Source organism: Myotis nattereri (genome assembly GCF_964212035.1).
Source record: "Myotis nattereri genome assembly, chromosome: 16".
Taxonomy (NCBI): domain Eukaryota; kingdom Metazoa; phylum Chordata; class Mammalia; order Chiroptera; family Vespertilionidae; genus Myotis; species Myotis nattereri.
In genome coordinates, this window is record NC_138091.1 from 41,660,869 (window position 1) to 41,682,226 (window position 21,358).

General features: G+C 42.2%; 2 protein-coding genes across 5 annotated transcripts in view; one reads left to right on the forward strand and one right to left on the reverse strand.

Annotated features, from left to right (window-relative positions):
• BRCA1 (BRCA1 DNA repair associated) overlaps window positions 1-4,751 on the reverse strand; it is a 55,772-nt gene extending 51,021 nt beyond the window's left edge. The window contains exon 1 of one of the 2 annotated variants that reach the window (XM_081109179.1): window positions 4,653-4,751. In XM_081109179.1, coding sequence (XP_080965305.1) covers window positions 4,653-4,732 — 80 coding nt within the window. In that variant the 5' untranslated portion in view covers window positions 4,733-4,751. The remainder of the gene's footprint in view (window positions 1-4,652) is intronic. The other variant, XM_081109180.1, reaches the window with a different exon arrangement.
• Window positions 4,752-6,905: 2,154 nt separating this feature from the next.
• The window catches only part of NBR1 (NBR1 autophagy cargo receptor), a 29,835-nt gene continuing 15,382 nt past the window's right edge, over window positions 6,906-21,358 (forward strand). The window contains exons 1-8 of one of the 3 annotated variants that reach the window (XM_081109183.1): window positions 6,982-7,002; window positions 12,099-12,209; window positions 15,075-15,137; window positions 16,089-16,107; window positions 17,089-17,111; window positions 19,847-20,041; window positions 20,377-20,451; window positions 20,891-21,105. In XM_081109183.1, the coding sequence (XP_080965309.1) occupies window positions 12,108-12,209; window positions 15,075-15,137; window positions 16,089-16,107; window positions 17,089-17,111; window positions 19,847-20,041; window positions 20,377-20,451; window positions 20,891-21,105 (692 nt within the window). In that variant the 5' untranslated portion in view covers window positions 6,982-7,002; window positions 12,099-12,107. Of the gene's footprint in view, window positions 7,003-12,098; window positions 12,210-15,074; window positions 15,153-16,088; window positions 16,108-17,088; window positions 17,112-19,846; window positions 20,042-20,376; window positions 20,452-20,890; window positions 21,106-21,358 lie in introns of all 3 variants that reach the window. The other 2 variants (XM_081109181.1, XM_081109182.1) reach the window with 2 other exon arrangements.

Below are 21,358 nucleotides of genomic sequence, written 5' to 3' on the forward strand. Positions count from 1 at the left end.
TTTGCTGATTGTAACCCTATGTTGTGTAGTTTAGTATATTCCTCTAGTCTCTACAGGCTCGATCAAATTCAGGTTCCATTTTTTGGCAAAAACAATTTTTTGGCAAGAACACTTTTAGGCACTGTGTACTTCTATTACATCACTTCAAAAGGTACATGATGTTGGCTTTGTGATTACTTTGTAAAAACAATGTAATAAGCTAAATAAAGAAGAGAAAATAAACTTAGACAAATATTAAAAACTAGAGGCCCAGTGCACGAATTTGTGCCCAGGTGGGGTCCCTTAGTCTGGCCAGTGATCGAGGCCGATCTGGGCAATCTTGCCCAGTCCCAGTGGGCACTGACAGGAGCCGGCCAGGGAGGGACCACAGGAGGTTGGCTGGTTGGCCAGGGAAAGACCGCAGGAGGTTGGCTGGCCGGCCCCGATTGGGGCCAATTGGAGCTGGCCGGCCGGGGAGGGACTGCGGGAGGTTGGCGGACTGGCCAGGGAGGAACCGCAGCAGGGCTCCCGGGCGTGTCTGGCCCTCTGGCCCAGTCCCAATCTGCCGGATCCCACCAACAAGCTAACTTACTGGTCTGAGCGTCTTCCCCCTGGTGGTCAGTGCACGTCACAGAACTGGTCGGACACTCAGCATATTACACTTTTATTATATAGGATTTGAGAAGGGCCCTGGTTGGTGTTCACAGTGGTTAGAGCACCGACCCACAATTGATGTCTCTCTCTCACATTGATGTGTTTCTCTCCCTCTCCCTCCCTTCCACTCTATATAAATCAATGGAGCCAGGGTGGTGTGGCTCAGTGGTTGAATGTTGACCTATGAACCAGGAGGTCAGGGTTCAATTCCTGATCAGGGAACATGCCCAGATTGTGGGCTTGATCCCCAGTAGGAGGTGTGCTGGAGGCAGCAGAATGATGATTCTCTCTTATCATTGATGTTTCTACTCTCTCTCTCCCTTCTTATCTCTGAAATCAGTAACCATTTAAAAAAAAAAAAAGCCCTGGCTGGGTTAGCTCAGTGGACAGGGCATCAGCCTACGGACTAAAGGATACCAAGTTCGATTCCTGGTCGGAGCACCAAAAATAAATAATAAAAATAAAAACACCAGAAGAAACTTACAGAAAAAAGGAATTTATAGGAAACAGTGATAATGCAAGGAGAAGGCAATCAGTAAACATGACCCTTCTGGGGGAAAAAAGGAAAACAGCATTCAAAGAACGGTCCTGGAAATTAAAAGTAAAAATGAAAAAATGGCCCTGACCGGTTTGGCTCAGTGAATAGAGCGTCGGCCTGCAGACTGAAAGGTCCCAGGTTCAATTCTGGTCAAGGGCATGTACCTTGGTTGCGGGCACATCTCCAGTAGGAGGTGTGCAGGAGGCGGCTATTGATGTTTCTCTCTCATCAATGTTTCTGACTCTCTATCCCTCTCCCTTCCTCTCTTTAAAAAATCAATAAAATATATTTTAAAAATTATTAAAAAAAAGAAAAAATGAATAGAAGTTTTGATAAATGAAGCAGAAAGTGTCAAAATAGCCTGGTTGTCAAGAGTCTGGTAACATAACTCTTATAATCATGGGGTTTCTGATGCAGCACAGGGGAAGAAAAGAAAAATACCACATTAAGTCAGAAGGCTGAGATTCTACTACCAGATCTCTTTAGGCCAAGCACCCTACCTGACTGAACCTCAGTTTCCTGTAAGGAAACTGTCACCCACTCTACCAGTCTCTTCAAGCTATTGTGAGAATAAAATTAAAAGCTACCTGGGAAAATGTTTCCAACCTGAGATGACCTGTGTAATGTTAGTAGTATTATTGAGACTGAATGTGATTTAAAGCAACAACAACCTGGAAAAAAAAGAACTCTGATTTGTTTCCAAATCACTATTCCTCAGATAAGCTAGATATCAAAAACATTCTCAGTAAAAGAAAGTGGATTTAGCTACACCAGATGGCTTTCCTTCTCACCACTTACTCAATTCTGAAATAATTATATTTCAGAATAGTAATTATAAGCCAAACTATACAAACATACTCTAAACAAACTTTGAACGGATAAAAACTCCAATATGGAAAAAGGTAGTAAATGTTGAAGGAAAAACTTGAAGAGGGAATAGGAATGAAAAGACAAAAATTAACATGTCCTCTTCTAGGTCCTGATGATAGTAAATGTTTACTATGAAAGTGTCTAGAGCCTGGCCGGGTAGCTCAGTGGGTTGGGTGTTATCCCATACACCAAAAAGGTTGTGGGTTAGATTCCTGGTCAGGGCACATACCTAGGTTGTGGGTTTGACCCCCAGGCAGGGCACATGCAGAAGACAAAAGTGGGAACCACGCCAGGCCGATGAGAGCACAGAGGCATTGTTATCAGTACACCAGAATGGCCAAAGGCTGCTCTGGGCATGAGCCTAAATAGGATGTTTAAGGACTCTGAGCCTGGGAATCCTAATCAGGCCAAGATACCATGAGCGGGTAGGGTATAAGGATACATGGTACACTGTGCCCTTCAGTAGCCGATATGATTGGTGTAACTATTGGCAAGAAGCCTTCTTTATCTAAATACTATAAAAGTAGGTTACTGACCAGTCTAGACAGCTAAGGCGGGAGTGAGAAGAAGTCTGCTGGAATATGGAGAGAGAGCAGCCAGGATGAGGTGTGTGAAGAAGTCTGCTAGAGAGAGCCGCTGAGTCGGAGAGCTCAGATACCGCTACGATGTGAGGCGGTGAGTCTAGGAGGCAGCATGTGGCTGCTCAGATAATAGCTGTGGGTACAGAGACTGATGCTGCTTTATGGGAAAGATTTATGTTCACTAGCTGGTGTCCGGCTACATGCCTGTATGGACTTTGCTGTGAGAACTGTTCTTGTCTGATGGCCAGATGGCCATGGGCTGCAGCAATAAAGACTCATTCTTATTTACCCACAACCTCTCACGGCTTCTCCGACTGAGACCCGGCGTCCTAGGAGGTCCAGCCCCAGGCAGAGGGGCTCGGACCCAACGCCTGTTACTAGTGAGCAGAGGATAAAGGAGGAACTTGGACTAAGTTCCCAACAGTTAGCACAGTGGGCAGGGTCTGAAGAAGAGCCAGCCCTGGCGTAGTCAAATGGAAGAATTTAGAAGAATGCATGGACTCAAAGCCACTCGGAGCACCAGGGCTCCTGCTGCGTGCTCTGACAACAACCAATCGATGTTTCTCTCTCTCTCTCTCTCTCTCTCTCTCTCTCTCTCTCTCTCTCTCTCTCCCTCCCCCTTCCTCCTAAAATTAATGAAAAAATATCCTCAGGTGAGAGTTTTTTTTAAAAAGTGCTCAAATATTAAAACACTTTTTAAACCAGTCAGTACTTTAGGCCTAACTACATGCCTACATTTTGAGGTTCCAAAACAGATATGTGATTAGAAGAAGCAGCTAGATTAGGTTCCAAAAATAACAACCACCCACCAGGATACACATGTTAAAAACTCTTTTGAAAGTCAAGAAATTTATATAGTCATATGTAAAAAGTTAGAAAGAACTACCAATTATCAGAAAAAAATGCCAAAAGTGACTTAGAGACCAAAAGAAGGAATTTTAGCTCTCGAGACCTAAAAAAAGCTAGAAAACTACTTTACAGCTACCATAAGTAACACTGTTTCCAGTCACAATCAAACTATTGAGACATAACAGCCAACTGTTCTGGGCACTGTAAAGAAAAAAAGTGAAGTAGATATGATTCCCATCATAGAACTTTCCATTTAAATGAGTTAAGCAATGACTAGGCTGCACAATTTTAGTTTAAAAACTTGTGTATTTCTAATAGAAAACAGATTTAAAAAATATATCAGCTGTAAAATATACAGTATTTGACCAAAATGAAACTTTAGCATTAACTTTCTCATCTTGCATCTTTAATTTTTATGTATCTGAGGTTTTTTCATTGCTGGTTTAATTTTCTGTGGAAATATAAAATAAATGGACCCAAATGCCACACTATTGAGGACTTTTTAATCACTCTCTGTAATTATGAGTTTTATGACTTTTTAAAAGCAATTTTCCCCCAATTGCCATTTCCTGCTTCTTTGGCTCTTATGTTACATAAATTAGGCTGTAAATCTCAGTTAGCTCTTGTTTTCGTTTGGCTGAAATGTTGAAGGGCAAGGGAGAGTAGGGTTACTTGTAAATCTTGTATTTCTCTGAAAACACAACTTGCATTTTCTTTAATCTTATTTATTTGACTCCAAATATGAGAAATAACTTTCATGAAGCACAAGAGACATTTTACTTAAATTTACGCTCCTTTGTTCAAGGTGAGGAGTAATAAGTGCAGCTTTCCAACTTATTTATTTATTTTTAAAATATATTTGTATTGATTTCAGAGAGGAAGGGAGAGGCAGAGAGATAGAGACATCAATGGTGAGAGAGAATCATTGATCAGCTGCCTCCTGCACACCCCACACGGATCGAGCCCAGAATGCAGGCATGTGGCCTGACTGGGAATCGAACCGTGACCTCAGGGTTCATAGGTTAATGCTCAACCACTGAGCCACAACGGCCAGGCTAATAGCCTAATCTTAACAGACATTATAATTTTTCCTCCTTACTATGTGAGGTCAATTCTATTCATTTGCATAGGATATACTCACATAAGGAAAAATCTCAAATTAATAAATTCTGTTGACTTACCAGATTGGACACTCTAAGATTTTCTGCATAGCATTAAGGACATTTTGTACTTCTTCAACTCGATCCGCACATAAATCCATCTCTCCCTGTTACAATGAACTTTAACACATAAACAAATGTGGTTATTTGTCTATATGCATATCTATCTATATACTAGAGGCCCCGTACACGAGTTCATGCACGGATGGGGTCCCTCGGCCTGGCTTGCGCCCTCTCACCATCCGGGACCCCTCGGGGGATGTCAGAGAGCCGGTTTCCGCCTCATCCCCACAGGCCAGGCGAGGGCCCCCACCGGTGCACCACCTGGCCTCTGGTTTTTAAGTAGGAGAAATTTAAGATGGGAGTGCTTTAGAATTATGCCAACCATAAAACTAATAACAAAAGCTTTATTTTTTAACATGCTAAGTTTTTCATTGTAATTCAGGTCACTTTAAATTCTTTATTTTTTCACATATAGCCTCCAACCATTTCCTTCCACTTCCCTTTGGTCTCTTCCTTTCTCCAAGCAAGGGAAAGCCACAGTGGGGGGACTGGATGAGTGGCGGTAGCCTCACATTTCTCCAATCATCCTGGCTGCTTTCTTTTTCTTGCATAAAACCATAATCAACACAAACAAAACAACACCAACCAAGGCTCCCCACCCCTGTCCTTCCCCAGTGTCTTCCACTGGCTTGCACCCATCTCAGGAGCCTCGGGCACCCCCAATGCCGGCAGCCTCTGTGGTTAGTAATGCCCCTCCACTTTCCTCTAGTCTCTTCTAGGAAACGTATCTGGATACAGTTCGTAAGGGCTCTCCCTCCCACAAAATCCTGTCTCCTCCTCTCCCCAGGCACATTTCTGCCCCTATTCTTTCTTCATCAGGGTCCCCTTCTCACTTATACCAACTCCTCTTTCACATTATAGTGGCGCCCTCAAAACACATTCCAGCTCCTATCATCTGGATTCCCCTTCGGACACACCCCTTCCTTATTCTCGGTGCCTCCCCCACCGCGCGACCCACAAAGTGCACCCCTCCCCGCGACTATGCCATATGCAACTTCTTAGGCGTCCCGGGTTCCACGCTCCCGCTAGCCCCTGCCAGGTAACACCCCCCTTGCTGTCCTTCAGAAGTTCCCTCCCCCACTCTCTTCACGCCTGCTCCTAGCCGGTCCGCCCCCCAAAGTTCCCTCACCTCTATTCAGATCAAAGCGTCTCGGCTTTCCCGGCGCAGGAACCCAGTTGTCTGAAAAGCAGTCCGCGACCGTCCTGGGTAGAGAGAGCTCAGGCAGCTTAAGCCGCGCAATCGCAGATTCAATTTATCCGTAATTCCCGCGCTTTTCCGTTGCCACGGAAACCGGCCGCTGCGGCTGAGCGGGAGCCTCTCAGAATACGAGATCGCAACACGTTTGCGGAAGGGCGGAGCTGAAAGAGCCGAGAGTCCTTCGGGGCTTCCAATTGGCCAGCCATTCGTTCCCTGTTACGTAATTAGTAAGGGACGGAAGAGAAGGCATTCTCCCGGAGTTTTCCATTAGGCGCCCGCCCTCTCACCTCTACGCTTCCAGAGACGGCTGATTATTACGTCACAGAGATTGCCGTGCTGGGGTCCGACTCGCTGAGGCCCGAATTGAACGCAAGATAGTGCCCACCCATTCGCAAGGTGAGGTCTCGCTACTTCCCCCTTTCCGCCGCAATGGAAGTCTCCAGTTTAGGTAAATAAAAGGATTGTAGGCAAAAAAAACCACTACGATTTCCAGCATGCATTGCGGACCACAAGACCTTCGCCACAGTGTTTCTTGGAAGCTGTAGTCCTATGGAGAGGAGCTTCCGACACTGGAAGCGGGCACGATTCTCAGGGCGGCCCAGTTCGTAAAGAGCTTCGCACACTTCTCACGTCAACAGATATGGATTGGAATGTTACGTTTGCGCATGTTAAGAGAGGAGAATAAGCTGAAGAACCTACAAGTCCTAGGAAGACTACAATTCCCATCCAGCCCCTCGCATCTCGAGTCCTCTAGGTCAGTGACCTAAGGGAACGCAGTGGGCGCAGAGTTTACCTGGGAAGGGGACTGCGGTTCCAGCCCACGGCTGCGCACTCGAGGTCCCGCCCCTCATCCCCAGTGTTTATTATTGTTGTGCGGTTCGGGCAGCTCTGGTCCAGCCCCCGCAAACGCGCCCTCGACCAATCCATAGGGTGGTAGTTTTGAGGGACAAGCAGTAAGAGCCAATCATCTTGTCGGAAACTCAGAAACTGGGGACTAGCCTCTGTCTCTCTCCGCCATGTTAGATTCACCCCGCAGGGGTAGCAGCGGAGCTGGCGGCGAACGGTCCCTGCGCTGGCCTCTGGCAGGCGCCCCCCGGGGGCGGGAAGCTGGTAAGGAAGCCGCTGCGATGACCTGGGGGTGGGGTCACGTCGCTCCGAGAGAGGCTTGGGGAAGTTCAAGGGAGGCGTCCTGTCAAGAAGAGGGGCGACTTTTTCCGTGTCTGGGAGCAGCGGTTCTTGTCAGTGACGGGATGGGAGAGCCGTTCGTGTTCCGAGGGGCCGAGGGGGCGGATGCCGCCGGTGGATGGAGGGGCCGTGGCTGAGAACGGCCGGCCTCTGCTGCGGGAGGGCCGAGACTCACCGGCACAAAGAGGGCCTAGTAGGTAAAGAAAACGAGAGCGTCCGGGGGGCGGGGGGCAGGCGGGGGTGACACTGTTTGGGGGACACGGAATGCTAGGAAAGGATAACGGGAAGACTAAAATGAAGTCTGCAAGGAAAAAAACAAAACAACAACACAGAGCCGCCTCAACCCCATCCCCTTCTTCTTTTTAAGGACCTCATAAGTCTCCTTGGGCAGAGGACTCTGGGATTAGAAGGGTACCGTTGTTTTTTTTCTTTATTTTGTCCAACACCCAGCTTCCCAGGTCCAGACACCCAGCTTTCCAGGTCACACATTTTAACGTCCGGGATATCTGTACAAGTCTCTGGTGGAGACAGTAATCAGAGCTCAGGTTCCCAGGCCTGTCTCATTAAAGAGATTGTTGGTATCCTGGGAAGAAAAAAAAAAAAATTAGACATAGAGGAAAAGCTGACTTGTGCCAAGCCAAGGTGAGTCAGTGGCATGAAGTTAGAATGATGCCAGTTAATGAAAGTTGAAGGCCTAGGCCCCAGCTCCCTGTCGTGACTGGCTTAAACTGCAAGGACAGATGGGCCTAACCATAGCTTTGCTGTTCTCCACCAGTTCAAGATGAATGCTCTCGCTAAAAGAATTTTTACGTAGAAGCCAAACGGAAATAGGCAGTTCTTTACCAAGACCTGGATGTGATCCAGCTAAGCTAGCCTCCCCCACTTCCTGTTTTCTCATCAGCCGCCCGGCTGGACGAGCTCCAAAGTATCTAAACTAATTTCCAATTGTGTAATTTGAGAAAGGGGGGAGGGGGGAGAGATGGGTGTCCTCTGGAAGTGTGTTTCTCTGAAGTTGAAAAGTCAGACTGTTTCAGAGGCCCCCACTTTTGGCAGACTGAATCAATCACTTTATTTCATAATTTTTTTTTTGCACAAGATTCTGGGATGTTGACAGGAATTCTTTTCAAGTTTTAAGGACCCCCCCAAATTGCATTCCATATGACTAGATGTCAGCAGGGTTGCTAGAAACTGGTATTATTTTGGTGATGAACTTGACTCTAGGTGGAGACAGAATTTTTTTAAATGGGGGATAATCGTTTTTGGATTAAAAAGAAAATCCTTAATCCTCAAACCTTCAAGGTCCTTTTTGATGACCTTGTATTGTTTGACAGGGCAGTACATTGTACTGTGGGAAACAGGACTATTTTAGATTCTAAACATGGGTTTATCATAATTTTACATTTGAGTAACATTTTCAAAGAACTTGCACACACATTTTTATTTGGTTCTTTTTTTTTTTAAATATATTTTATTGATTTTTTACAGAGAGAAAGGGAGAGAGATAGAGAGTTAGAAACATCGATGAGAGAGAAACATCGATCAGCTGCCTCCTGCACATCTCCTACTGGGGATGTGCCCGCAACCCAGGTACATGCCCTTGACCGGAATCGAACCTGGGACCTTTCAGTCCACAGGCCGACGCTCTATCCACTGAGCCAAACGGGTTTCAGCTATTTGGTTCTTAAGATAAGGTTGTGAGGTTTGTGAGGTTGTCAAAGCAGAGATATTAGACCTATTTTACAGATTAAGGAATTGAAGCTCAGTGGTTAAATAGCTTGTTCACAGTTACATGGCTAGTAATGTGTCTGGAATCCATTCTTTTCAACCCCTGTGCTCCCTTAGCCTTATGCTGTAAACTTCTGGAGCTTAATCTTGTTCATCTCCTATTTTCTGTGCCTGGATCAGAATCTGGCTCTTTGTAGATGCTTATTAAAAATCAATGAATATGTTTAAAAGCTAGCATTTTTCATTACAGTTTATATTTAGATTTAAACAAACTATTTTTTTATAAAGTCATAAAAACAAATCAACCTAACAACTTCTCAGTAAACAAAATCCTTAAGTAAAAACAGGCCTTAGCAGACTAGCTCTTTTGGTTAGAGCATTGACCCCAAGGTTTTGGCTTCAAACCCAGGTCAGGGCACATACAAGAATCAGCCAATGAGCCGAAACCGGTTTGGCTCAGTGGATAGAGCGTTGGCCTGCAGACTGAAAGGTCCTGGGTTCAATTCAGGTCATTGTCACATGCCGGGGTTGCAGGCTCGATCCCCAGTAGGGGGCTTGCAGGAGGCAGCCGATCAATGATTCTCTTTCATCATTAATGTTTTTGTCTCTCTGCCTCTCCTTTCCTCTCTGAAATCAATTTTTTAAAAAAAAATTTTTTTTGAAGAAATGATGGCTGTCAGTGTCGGAATAATCCAACAGGAAAAGGGTATTGCTGTAAAAAGATGAGTCCTGAGTTGATGTTAAATATGGAAGATAGCTGTTGAGCCCATAGGGTTCATTAAATATTAATCTTTCTTTTTCTTTATAATATGTGTTCATTGATTTTTAGAGAGAGAGGAAGGGAGAGGGATAAAAAGAAACATTGTTGAGAAAGGAACATCATTGATTGGCTGCCTCTTGCATGACCCCCTGGGGATCGAGTCTGCAACCCGGGCTTGTGCTCTGACCAGGAATCGAACTGGTGACTTCTTGGTTCATGGGTCGGGGATGCTCAACCACTGAGCTACACCATCTGGGCAATCTCTTTTTTTTTTTTTCCAAAAATATATTTTTATTGATTTCAGAGAGGGAGGGAGATGGAGAGAAATAGAAGTATCAATGATGGAATCATTGATCGGCTGCCTCCTGCCCGCCCCCTACTAGGGATCGAGCCTGCAACCTGGGCATCGAACCTGGGACCCTTTAGTCCGCAGGCCGATGCTCTATCCGCTGACCCAAACTAGCTAGGGCTCTCTTTTTGTATAGGTTTAAATTTTCCCATAATTTTTTGAAAAAATTAATTTACTGTCACTTATTGACCTTTAGACTAAAATCAAGTGTAAAAATTAAATTGCTATAGTTTGCTTAAAACATTAGTTGACTATAGTCAATCCATATTGAGGGGTTTGGGGATGTGTAGGAGTATAGCTGAAGTGAGGGCAACCTGGAAATGATCATTGTTAGTTAGAAGTGTTCATTACTCTCCACTTTTTTTTTTTTAAATATATTTTATTGATTTTTTACAGAGAGGAAGGGAGAGAGAGATAGAGTTAGAAACATCGATGAGAGAGAAACATCGATCAGCTGCCTCCTGCACATCTCCCACTGGGGATATGCCCGCAACCCAGGTACATGCCCTTGACCGGAATCGAACCTGGGACCTTTCAGTCCGCAGGCCGACGCTCTATCCACTGAGCCAAACCGGTTTCGGCATACTCTCCACTTTTATGTATGTTTGAAATTCTCTGTAAAAGAGACTACAAAAAACAGACAAACTTGAATGAAGAGTGTTGAATGCTACCTCAGTGTAGTTTCTTGGCTAGTGCAATTGTCGGCAAACTCATTAGTCCACAGAGCCAAATATCAGCAGTACAACTATTGAAATTTCTTTTGAGAGCCACATTTTTTAAATTTAAACTATATAGATCGGTACATTGTTATTAACTTAATTAGGGTACTCCTAAGGCTTAGGAAGAGCCACACTCAAGGGGCCAAAGAGCCGCATGTGGCTCGCAAGCCGCAGTTTGCCAACCACGGGGCTAGTGTTTTGACCTCTAAGTTGTTAAAATTCATCTAATAGAGAACCTGGGTTGCTCAATTTAGAAAAAAACTTCTTTTCCAAGAAAAGTGTAGGATGTTGTTTTCAAGTTATAAAAATATACTATATAATAAAAGGGTACTATGCAAATCGACGGAACAGTGGAACAACTGCTCGCTATGACATGCACTGACCACCAGGGGGCAGATGCTCAACGCAGGAGCTGCCCCCTGGTGGTCAGTGCGCTCCCACAGGGAGAGCGCTGCTCAGCCACAACCTGGGCTGACTGAGGGTTTGCAGCTGGCAAGCACAGCGTGGTGGAGCCTCTCCCACCTCCAGGGCAGCGCTAAGCATGTCCCACTGCAGTTTAGGCCCGCCCCTCTCCCCTCCACACCCCCTTCCCGTCACTCGGACATTCCCCAAGAGCTCCTGGACTGCGAGCCGGCTGTGCTGAGGGACCCTGTCACCCGAATGTCATGCACCGGCCTCTAGTAAAAAATAAATTCCCTGGCAGTAGGGACCTAATCCAATTTATTTATCTTGATACTAGAAGATAATAGGTATCTGTTTACTTAACCAATCATTATATGTTTTTATTGATATTTTTAGAGAGAGAGGAGGGGAGAGGAAGAGAAACATTGTTTCATTGCCTCCATAGCACCTCAACTGAACCCGAAATCTTGGCATGTGCCCTGACTGGGAATCCAATGACAGTCTTTTGGTCCAAGGGGGTGACATGCTCAACCAAATGAGCCACACTGGCCAGGGATTAACCAGTCATTATGAAGTTCCAGAAAATTCTAAAGGATTTTATTAGATGATTTATGTGGATGTGGCCAAAATTTATATTTTCTCAGCAAACATTTAACCTTGAGATTTGTTTTTAGCTATCCACTAGGTTGTAAGTAGAAGAGCAGACATTGTCTTCTCATTCACTGCTGTGTCCTCCTAGTCTAGCCGAGCCTATATTAAATCCTCAGCCCTAACCGGTTTGGCTCAGTGGATAGAGCGTCCGCCTGCGGACTGAAGGGTCCCAGGTTCGATCCCAGTCAAGGGCATGTACCTTAGTTGCGGGCACATCCCCAGTAGGGGGTGTGCAGGAGGCAGCTGATCGATGTTTCTCTCTCATCGATGTTTCTAACTCTCTATCCCTCTCCCTTCCTCTCTGTAAAAATCAATAAAATATATTTTAAATAAATAAATCTTCAAAGTATTTGTTGAATATATGTTTATGCAATTTACACTCTTTCTAATGTTTCCCCTCTCCTCTCAACTCTAGCACCACAGCATGGAACCACAGGTTACTCTAAATGTGAGTTTTAAAAATGAAACACAAAGCTTTCTGGTTTCTGATCCAGAAAATACAACTTGGGCTGATGTCGAAGCTATGGTGAGTGTTAATTTTATTTTATTTCTCTATCCTTTAACCATAGATTTTCCCCTCCAGAGGTAGCTATTTTTAGCAGTGTTGTTTCATAGCTGCAAAGGCTGTCATATTTACCATTTCTGAGCCTTTTGGAAAATTAGTTTTGACAAAGGTTCAGTATTCATATAGGAGATGTGTGCCTTAGTAAAGGGAACAAATAAATTTCTTTTGAAGAGTTTAGAAAAGCAAAGTTTTCTGTTTGTTTTTTAAGTGAGATAGGACTTAGAAAATCTATTAATTTTAGAAACAGTCTGAGGAATGAATTGGTGTGGGCCCCACCCTAACCAGGCCCCAGAGGAATGTTTTCTTTCGTGAGAGCAAGTATGTTACTGTGGTTTGTGAACTATTAAGGGTATAACATATGTTTGTTAATGCTTTTCCTCCTCTTGGTTTGCCCTTTGCACTCTTGCTTGGTTTGCAGTAGTGAATGTTTTACTTCCTGTATAACTGTTTATCTAACAAACACTTTGGTAAAAACCTACTTTTACCTGGTTAGTAAAAAACCTCATAATTGGTTATGTGTTATGGCAACTAAAAAGGAAAATAAATGGTGGAGAGACCACAAATTATGGTCTGATCTAGTACCCTGTCTTTCAGCACATAAGTTCTTTATACTGTCCCAGACAGATGGTTATACGGAAAGTTGGATCTTTGTTTGTCAAATAATCTGAAAATCAAACACAGTTAATCTTTTTTTCCTAGTAGTTAAATGAGCTGACAGCTTGCCTTTTTCCTTATTGTAAATGTTAAATTACAAAAGTGTAATATGTGTCCATTATAAATAGAAGTGAGACAATCCAAACATATATAAAGAAAAAGTTAATGTCCCTCCATCCACTTCCCACCTCTCTGAGGTAATCAATATTAACAGCCATGTTCATACAGATAACATACTAGGATCCTACTATAAACATTATAGTACACAGCTTGTTGGTTTTTTTTAACCCAAAAGTATATTATTTTTTTTTAAATATATTTTATTGATTTTTTTTTTTTTTTTACAGAGTGGAAGGGAGAGAGAGATAGAGAGTTAGAAACATCGATGGGAGAGAAACATCGATCAGCCGCCTCCTGCACATCTCCTACTGGGGATGTGCCCGCAACCCAGGTACATGCCCTTGACCGGAATCGAACCTGGGACCTTTCAGTCCGCAGGCCGACGCTCTACCCACTGAGCCAAACCGGTTTCGGCCCAAAAGTATATTTTAAACATTGTTTTTAGTGACTAGATAAGAAATCAAGCTCATTTTTTTAAAAGTATAGATTGTCCACATTATTTGTATTGTTGTATTATTATAATTTAACCATTCCTTATTGAAAGATTATGTGTGGGTTTTTTTTTTAATTGAAATGTATTAGTTTTATTTTATATTAGTTTCAGGTGTACAATATGATTCTGTGTTTATATACTAGAGGCCCAGTGCATGGATTCATGCGCCGAGGGGTCCTGGATTGGGAGAGGGTACAGGCCAGGCGAGGGACCCCACCAGTGCATGATCGGGGCCAGGGAGGGACCGCGGGAGGGCTCCAGGTCGTGTCTGGCCCATCTCGCCCAGTCCTGATTGGTGGGACCCCAGCAGCAAGCTAACCTACTGGTCAGAGCATCTGCCCTCTGGTGATCAGTATGGATCATAGCAACTGGTGGAACTGTCAAACAAGCAGTCGGACACTTAGCATATTAGGCTTTTATTATATAGGATAACAACAATAAGTCTAGTTAATACCCATCACCACACAGTTACAACATTTTTAACTGTAAGTTTGTACCTTTTGACCACCTTCATCCATTTTACCCACCTTCCACCCCCTGCCTCTGGCAACCACAATATGTTTTCTGTGTCTGAGTTCATTTGTGTGTTTATTTTGTTTTGTTGGTTTTTTTTACACTAAGCAACCAACAGGGTCGTTTTTGTGTGTGTGTGTTTATTTTTAATATTCCACATGTAAGTGAAATCACACGTTATTTGTTTTTTGTCTGACTTATTTCACTTAACATAATGTCCTCAAGGTCAAAGGATGTTGTGTGTTTTTTAACCACTATAAAATAAACCACAGAGGCTAGCTCTTAATATATAACTTATACACTGATCTATAGGATAAAGTTTCCCAAAATAAGATTAATGGGTCACAAGATATGTGATTTTAATTATTTAATGAATATTGCCAAACAACTATAGCACCTCACAGGAATATATTACAGTGCACTAAATTAATTTTTGACAATATTGGACGTTATGGCTTTAAATTTTTTTTGCCATTCTGTTGGGGCGACAGACATTTCATTGCTTTAATTTGCATTGTTTTTTTATTTTTAAAAATATGTATTTTTTATTAATTATCCCCAACCCCTACTGGGGATCAAGCCCGCCACTCAGGCATGTGCCCTTGACCAAATCGAACCCAGGACCCTTCAGTCCACAGGCTGACTCTCTAGCCACTGGGCCAAACCAGCTAGGGGTAATTTGCATTGTTCTGACTGCCATTAAAGCTTAACATCTTTTCATGTATTTTATAGGCATATTTGACTTCTTTTCCTATGAAATTTCTGTACATTTTTGCCCACTTTTACCTGGATTGTTATTCTTACGATTATCAGTTTTGCTCTTCATGTATTGCAGATGTTAACCCTTTGTCTATTTTATGAGTTGCAAATATTTTCCCCAGCCCATTGTTTGTCTTTTGACTTTGTTTATGGTGTTTTTTTTTAACCACTGGAAATGTTTAATGTTTATGTTCTGAAATATGTCCATCCTTTTATAAGGTCTAGGTTTCTGTTACAAACTACCTTTTTGATACCTTGATCATATAGTATGTACATTTCATTTGCAGGTAAAAGTTTCATTTGATCTGAACACTATTCAGATAAAATACCTGGATGAGGAAAATGAAGAGGTAAAGTATATTATGGTACCCATTGCTATGCATCCAGAGTAGGGATTTTATTTTTATTTTTCTTCTTCTTTTTCTTTTTAATATATTTTATTGGTTTTTTTACAGAGAGGAAGGGAGAGAGATAGAGAGTTAGAAACATTGATGAGAGAGAAACATCAATCAGCTGCCACCTGCACATCTCCCACTGGGGATGTGCCCGCAACCCAGGTACATGCCCCTGACCGGAATCGAACCTGGGACCCTTCAGTCCGCAGGCCGACGCTCTATCCACTGAGCCAAACCGGTTTCAGCCGGGATTTTATTTTTCAAGACTGATGTGGGGTTTGAAGAATTCAGAATGCTGTTTATCTCATTTGTGTAGTGGTTTATATGTATTTGATAATTGCATGTTCTAAGCTGACTTACGGCATTTGAGATGGAGTTGAGAAATGGGGAAGCAACATTGAAGAAGAAAATATGAGAGATAACTTTTAAAACTATGTCCTGATCTTAAATTTAAGTATATTATAAGTTGCCATTTCATTTATAATCATAATAATACTGACCAACCTTTGTTGAGTGGTTACAATGTGTCAGTCTAAAAGAAATACTATATATTAGGTACTGCATTGTCATCATTTTCCTATTTACATGAGGAAACTGAGACTTAGATTAATTAATAAACTTACCCAAAGGCACATAAGCTGGGAAGTAGAAGAGGTTCATTCCATACCCTCTGGCTCCAGAGCCCAGGCTCCTAGCCATTATATTATGCTGCTTCTTAATGTACCTGAAATAAAGAATAAAGTAAGCAGTAAAATTCCTTAACTACTAATTACAACTAGTTCATAGTACTAGAAAAGCTGAACCCCTAACCTGAGATTTTGCATCTATCCTGTGAGGCTGGTCCTAGTAAACTGCTCAGTTGATGAGAGGTTTATAATTCACTGTTGCTTTTTTGTTCTTTTACAGGTATCCATCAACAGTCAAGGTAAGTCAAAAGCCTTCATCTGTTCATTGGCATATGCATTTCCATATACACTCATTGTTGCAATATTAATTTTAGAGTAGAATTTGGTATACAGTAAATTGACATTGTACTCATTTATCCATGGACATTAGTTACATAGCATATTTTTATTTTATAGCAGTTTTTTGTATCTGAAGGTGCCTTTGGTTGGAGCCTAAGGACAGCCTGTTTAAACAAAATCCTCACCTGAGGATATGTTGGTTTTTTTATTGATTTTTTTAGAGAGAGAGAGAGAAACATCAATTGGTTGCTTCCCATATGCACCCTGACTGGGATTGTACCCTCAACCTAGGCATGTGCCCTGATCGTGAATCTATCCACAACCTTTTGGTGTACGGGACAACACTCCAATCAACTGAGCCGCCCAGCCAGGACAGAGCCTAAGGATAGCTTTAATGGGAGATTCTCTTATGTTTAGATGCTAATGTGAACTGCCTCCCAGTCCAACACATACAATTTGGTCTGGTATTACATTTGTCTCTGACTTGGTATATATGTTAATGTCAGTTCACAAACAAGTAGTATTCTAGAAGCTTATTTGTAAGATGATTGTTCAGAGGTTGGAGTATATTTTGCTACAGGAATGTTATATTTGAAGGCTAGGTTCCCAGGCTAGCCCCCAAAAACTCATTTTAAACAGCTGAAATGATAGTATTTCATGAACTTCCTTGAGTCCTGAGTCCCATTAAGCCTAGCGTGAGGGATCTGGGTGGAGGTTTTGTAATTAGAAGGCTCCAGTAACGGGATTAAAGGGGAGAACTAACCAGCAAGTAGCTTCTATTTGCAATGTGATGAGAAAGGAGTTTGTCAGCAAAAAGATAGTAGCTGTTCATGTGTAAGGATTGTAAGCTAAGAATTCTTAAAAGTAAGGATTGGCTGTACTTAATAGAATCTTGTGGACTGGTGAAGAAATATCACCATATGTATTTTTTATCCTTTTAGGAGAATATGAAGAAGCACTTAAGGTAATGGTTATTGCATCTTATTTTCAAATAATTTTTAAATGTTTATTAATAAAACTTGAACCTGAATTCTGTTGGCCATGGGGAGAAACTAATGAATATAAATAGAGCAAAACCTGTTTTTAGGGAAACTATGATGCATGGGCATACCATTCAGCAAAAGGCAGCCCCAAATATAAAAGTTTTGTGTGTGTTTTTCAGTTATCATTCCATCTCATTGCTGGTTTTGGTGCCACCATCTAGCATTTAAAAATACAAAGAACTCTCTGGAATGGTAGTTTCTGGTTGATATTTTTTATCTTCTTTCTTCACCTTGATCCCCCTATAGAATGTTGCAGTATAATATGGGATAATTTAAGGTAGAAAGCATCCATTTACAAACAATCCCTTGTCTGTCAGTGATGGATCAGAGCATTCCTCAAGGTCACTTCTTTAAGGTGTGCCAGCTGTCCTTTCATTACCACCTTAGTTAAGGTTTTTCTTTAATGTTTCACTGTTCTTTGTGAACTTCTAGTCCAAGACTAAGTTATTTTCCATAATCACTTTTAGTCTAGGGAGGGAAAGGCAAGATTTTTTTCACTGAAAGTTGGATTTGCCCTTTTTTGGTTTCTGGTCAGAATTGCTGTTCTAGTGCCAAGTGTTTCAGTAGTTTAGCTGATGTCTTTCTTGGTTTTTACTTAGAAGTCTTGCCAGCTAGTCTCTTGGTTTTGGATATTCAAGCCTTTCCCTGGATTCTCTTAGTTAAAATATCCATCTCTGTTAATATTTCATGCTTCATAATTTCCCTCTGCCCAGTTTCATTTGGTCTTCCTATTTCCTACTTTTCAGCTATTTCAGCCTGCTGTCTTCCCATCCCCTTCAATCTTATCCAAGTTTTCCTGGCTTTTCTCTTTCCCTATTCTCAGAAGCTATAGTAGTTTATTCACTAGAAAGGTCTTCTTAGCTCTTACAAACTAATACATTTCCCACAGTCACTATTAGTTTACCCAGTCAGTCAGGAATCTTGGACCTCAGTAGTCTAGAGTTTATATAAGCCAAGACTGTATACATATGTGTGTATATATGTATATATATCCTATGTAATAAAAGCCTAATATGCAAATCGACCAAACGGCAGAATGATGGTTCGCTATGACATGCACTGACCACCAGGGGGCAGACACTCAACGCAGGAGCTGCCCCCAGGCCAGCCAAGGTGGGTGCCAGTGGGCTCCCCCCATCACCCTGCCGGTTGCCCCACAGATCAGCCCTGATTGCCGGCCAGGCCTAGGGACCCCACCTGTGCACGAATACCGTGAACTGGGCCTCTAGTATATGATAATACTATTTAATACTTAATTAAGATTCCATGTTTATATTTAGACATGTTTCCTTGAGCAATTTTATCTACAGGCTCTACCACACATTCTACTAAAAGCTTGTTGATTTATGGTCTAAAATAGGAGTTGGCAAACTGTACCTAGTGGGCTGGCTATATGTTTTTATGATGTTTTGCTGGAACACAGCCATGTCCATTCACTATTGTCTGTGGCTGCTTTTGTGCTATAACAGATTTGAGTAGTTGTGACAGTAAGTTGGCCTGTAAGCCTAAAATACTTATTATGTGGCCCTTTAAAAAGTTTGCTGATCTCTGATTTAAATAATATCTTTCAAACTTATTGACCATGGAATGATTTATTAAAATGAAATCTTGAAAAGTTTTATGTGTAAAATACATAGCTTGTCACTTGTTGAGTGTTTCCTTCCCACGTCCCGCGTGGGTCAGGGTTCAGGAACTGGAAGCAGAGCCGCACACAAATGAAAGAGAAAAGACAAGAGATAATTTGAAATATTGGGGGACCAGGCGGGCAAGTCCAACTCAAGGGGAAGGACTTCCACCCGTGCTCAGGCCTCACCAAGCTTTTATTGATTCTGGGATGCACCCATAGCATAGCCCTTAGGCAGGTGACCCCTGGCAACAGGCAGACTAGCCCATCAGCAAGGATTTACATAATAATAAATGGGGGAGTAGTTTCAGCTACCACTGTCTGGACAAACAGAGGTGGCGCCTAGCTCCAACCTTTGTTAGGGTTTCAAAGGCACCCAGCCTTTTTTTTGCGGGGGGGGGGGGGGGGGGTCCTCTGTCTATGTTTATCAGATAGTGAAGACAATAAACTGTTTCCCACAGTCACTGAGTGACAAGTGGGAGAAGTTAAAACCCCGTGGACTTGACTTCTTAATCTCTGGGACATTGGAGTACCTTCCTGGAACCTCAAATGCTCTTTGAAGTAGTTTTCGAAATAGGATTTTTAAGAAGATGGTCTTCAAAAAGAGGTGACCACATAAACATGCTTTCCAGAGTACTATTCTTAGTGGGGAAATAAATAACTGTGGGGTATAACTTTAAGTTTCTCTCAGGTTCTGGTAGTCTGGGATTGACTTTTTTGAAAAGTTGAGATGAAAATTCATAAATGAAGACCTACATAAAAACCAATTACACAGAATAGTAACCCAGTTAATGAAAACAGCTAATAAAGTGCTGCACTGAAAACCTACTTTTGTGTTTTTAAAAACAAAACCATTCCTAGTTAACATTCTTGACAAAGAAACAGCAGGCTGACATGTATGTCATTTGACTACATTAAACAAACATTTTCCAGCATAACTCACCACACCTCTTCTGTTTGAGTGTCTTTGAATTTTCCTTTGGGAGAGGAGAATCACACAATATGTTTTTATTTCATAACCTCTGCTCTCAGATGGCAGTTAAGCAGGGAAACCAACTTCAGATGCAAGTCCATGAAGGCTACCGTGTCGTTGATGAAGCTCCACCCCCAGATCTAGCAGAAAAACCTCCAGTTTCGAGGACAGGGAAAAAGCCACTTGCACATTATTCTTCACTGATGAGAGTCTTGGGATCAGACATGAAGACCCCAGAGGAACCTGCACCACAGGTATGAAGGGAGTGGACCTGTCTCTGCAGTTTCTCTAACCTTATGTTTCATTCTCTGGTGTAAGATTTGAGCTTTTCAGAAAGAGTGGGAGTTATGGTGACCATGTCGGTCTGACTTTTTAAAACTGGTAACAGTGGTACTTCTGGGCGGGGGGCAAATAGGATGACACAGACTTTGTTTTCCTTTTATACTTCTTCATACTGTCTTTTCTTTTTTTTTTTTACCCACATATTTTGTTTGACAAAAAAACTCAAAATAATACATTTCAGGAAATTTATTTTAAATAGAAATAAAAAGTAACCTCCAAGATCTTGGATTATGTTTTCTTGCAACAGTTTCCGCTTGCTCCATCTGACGCAGATCAGCCTCAAGACAGGCCCCCAGACTGGTTCACAAGCTACCTGGAGACAGTGAGTGTTCTCTGTGACTAGGGTTTTAGCAGCAATGTGTGGAATGTGGGAGAAATAGAAAGCTGAACCCAGATGGCTGCTGCCTCTGGTAGCTAATAATTTCTGAACTAGAGCAGTTCCAATAAAGAAAGCTCTCAACTTTTGCAGTGATGTAACAGAAAAAGAGGGCATTTCGTTCTAATGGAAAGGAACAAATCTCTATGCTTCAGAAAGAAGTTGGAAATTTACTAATCGAAAGTTTTGTTTGTTTTTTTGAACCATTTTAGCTGTAGGAGAATAGACCTTTTGCTATGTTTCTGTTCATTTGTTCAGTAGATATTAGCTGTTTATTATGTTCTTATATTATACTAGAGATGGTGAGGTCTATTTAATATCTTCATGCCTTTTCCCAATATCAGAACTGATGGGTTTTCCCCCCATCTTCTGCTCTGTGTTATAGTTCAGAGAACAAGTGGTTAAAGAAACTGTTGAGAAACTTGAACAGAAATTACATGAGAAGCTTGTCCTCCAGAACCCATCCTTGGGCTCCTGTCCCTCAGAAGTCTCAATGCCTATTTCAGAGGAAACACTGTTTTTGCCAGAAAACCAGTTCAATTGGCATATTTCTTGTAGCAGCTGTCAACGGAGGATCTTTGGTGTGCGCTACCAGTGCAGGTAAGTAGTGACTTGGGAATGATAGCTATTAGTAGACCTGAAAGCAGGCCTTCTTGGCATTCTGGGTAAATAATGGGAAATTGGATGTACTCTATCTCCGAGCATTAGATATAGCAGCTCTGGTTGGAAGCAAGCTATTCTTCACCCACAAGAAAAAAATATCAATTTGAATAACTATTCAGGTTGATGTGTTCAGATATACATTTGAATTAACAGAGCAGGACAAAATTATGTTCCCCAAAACAAAATTAGA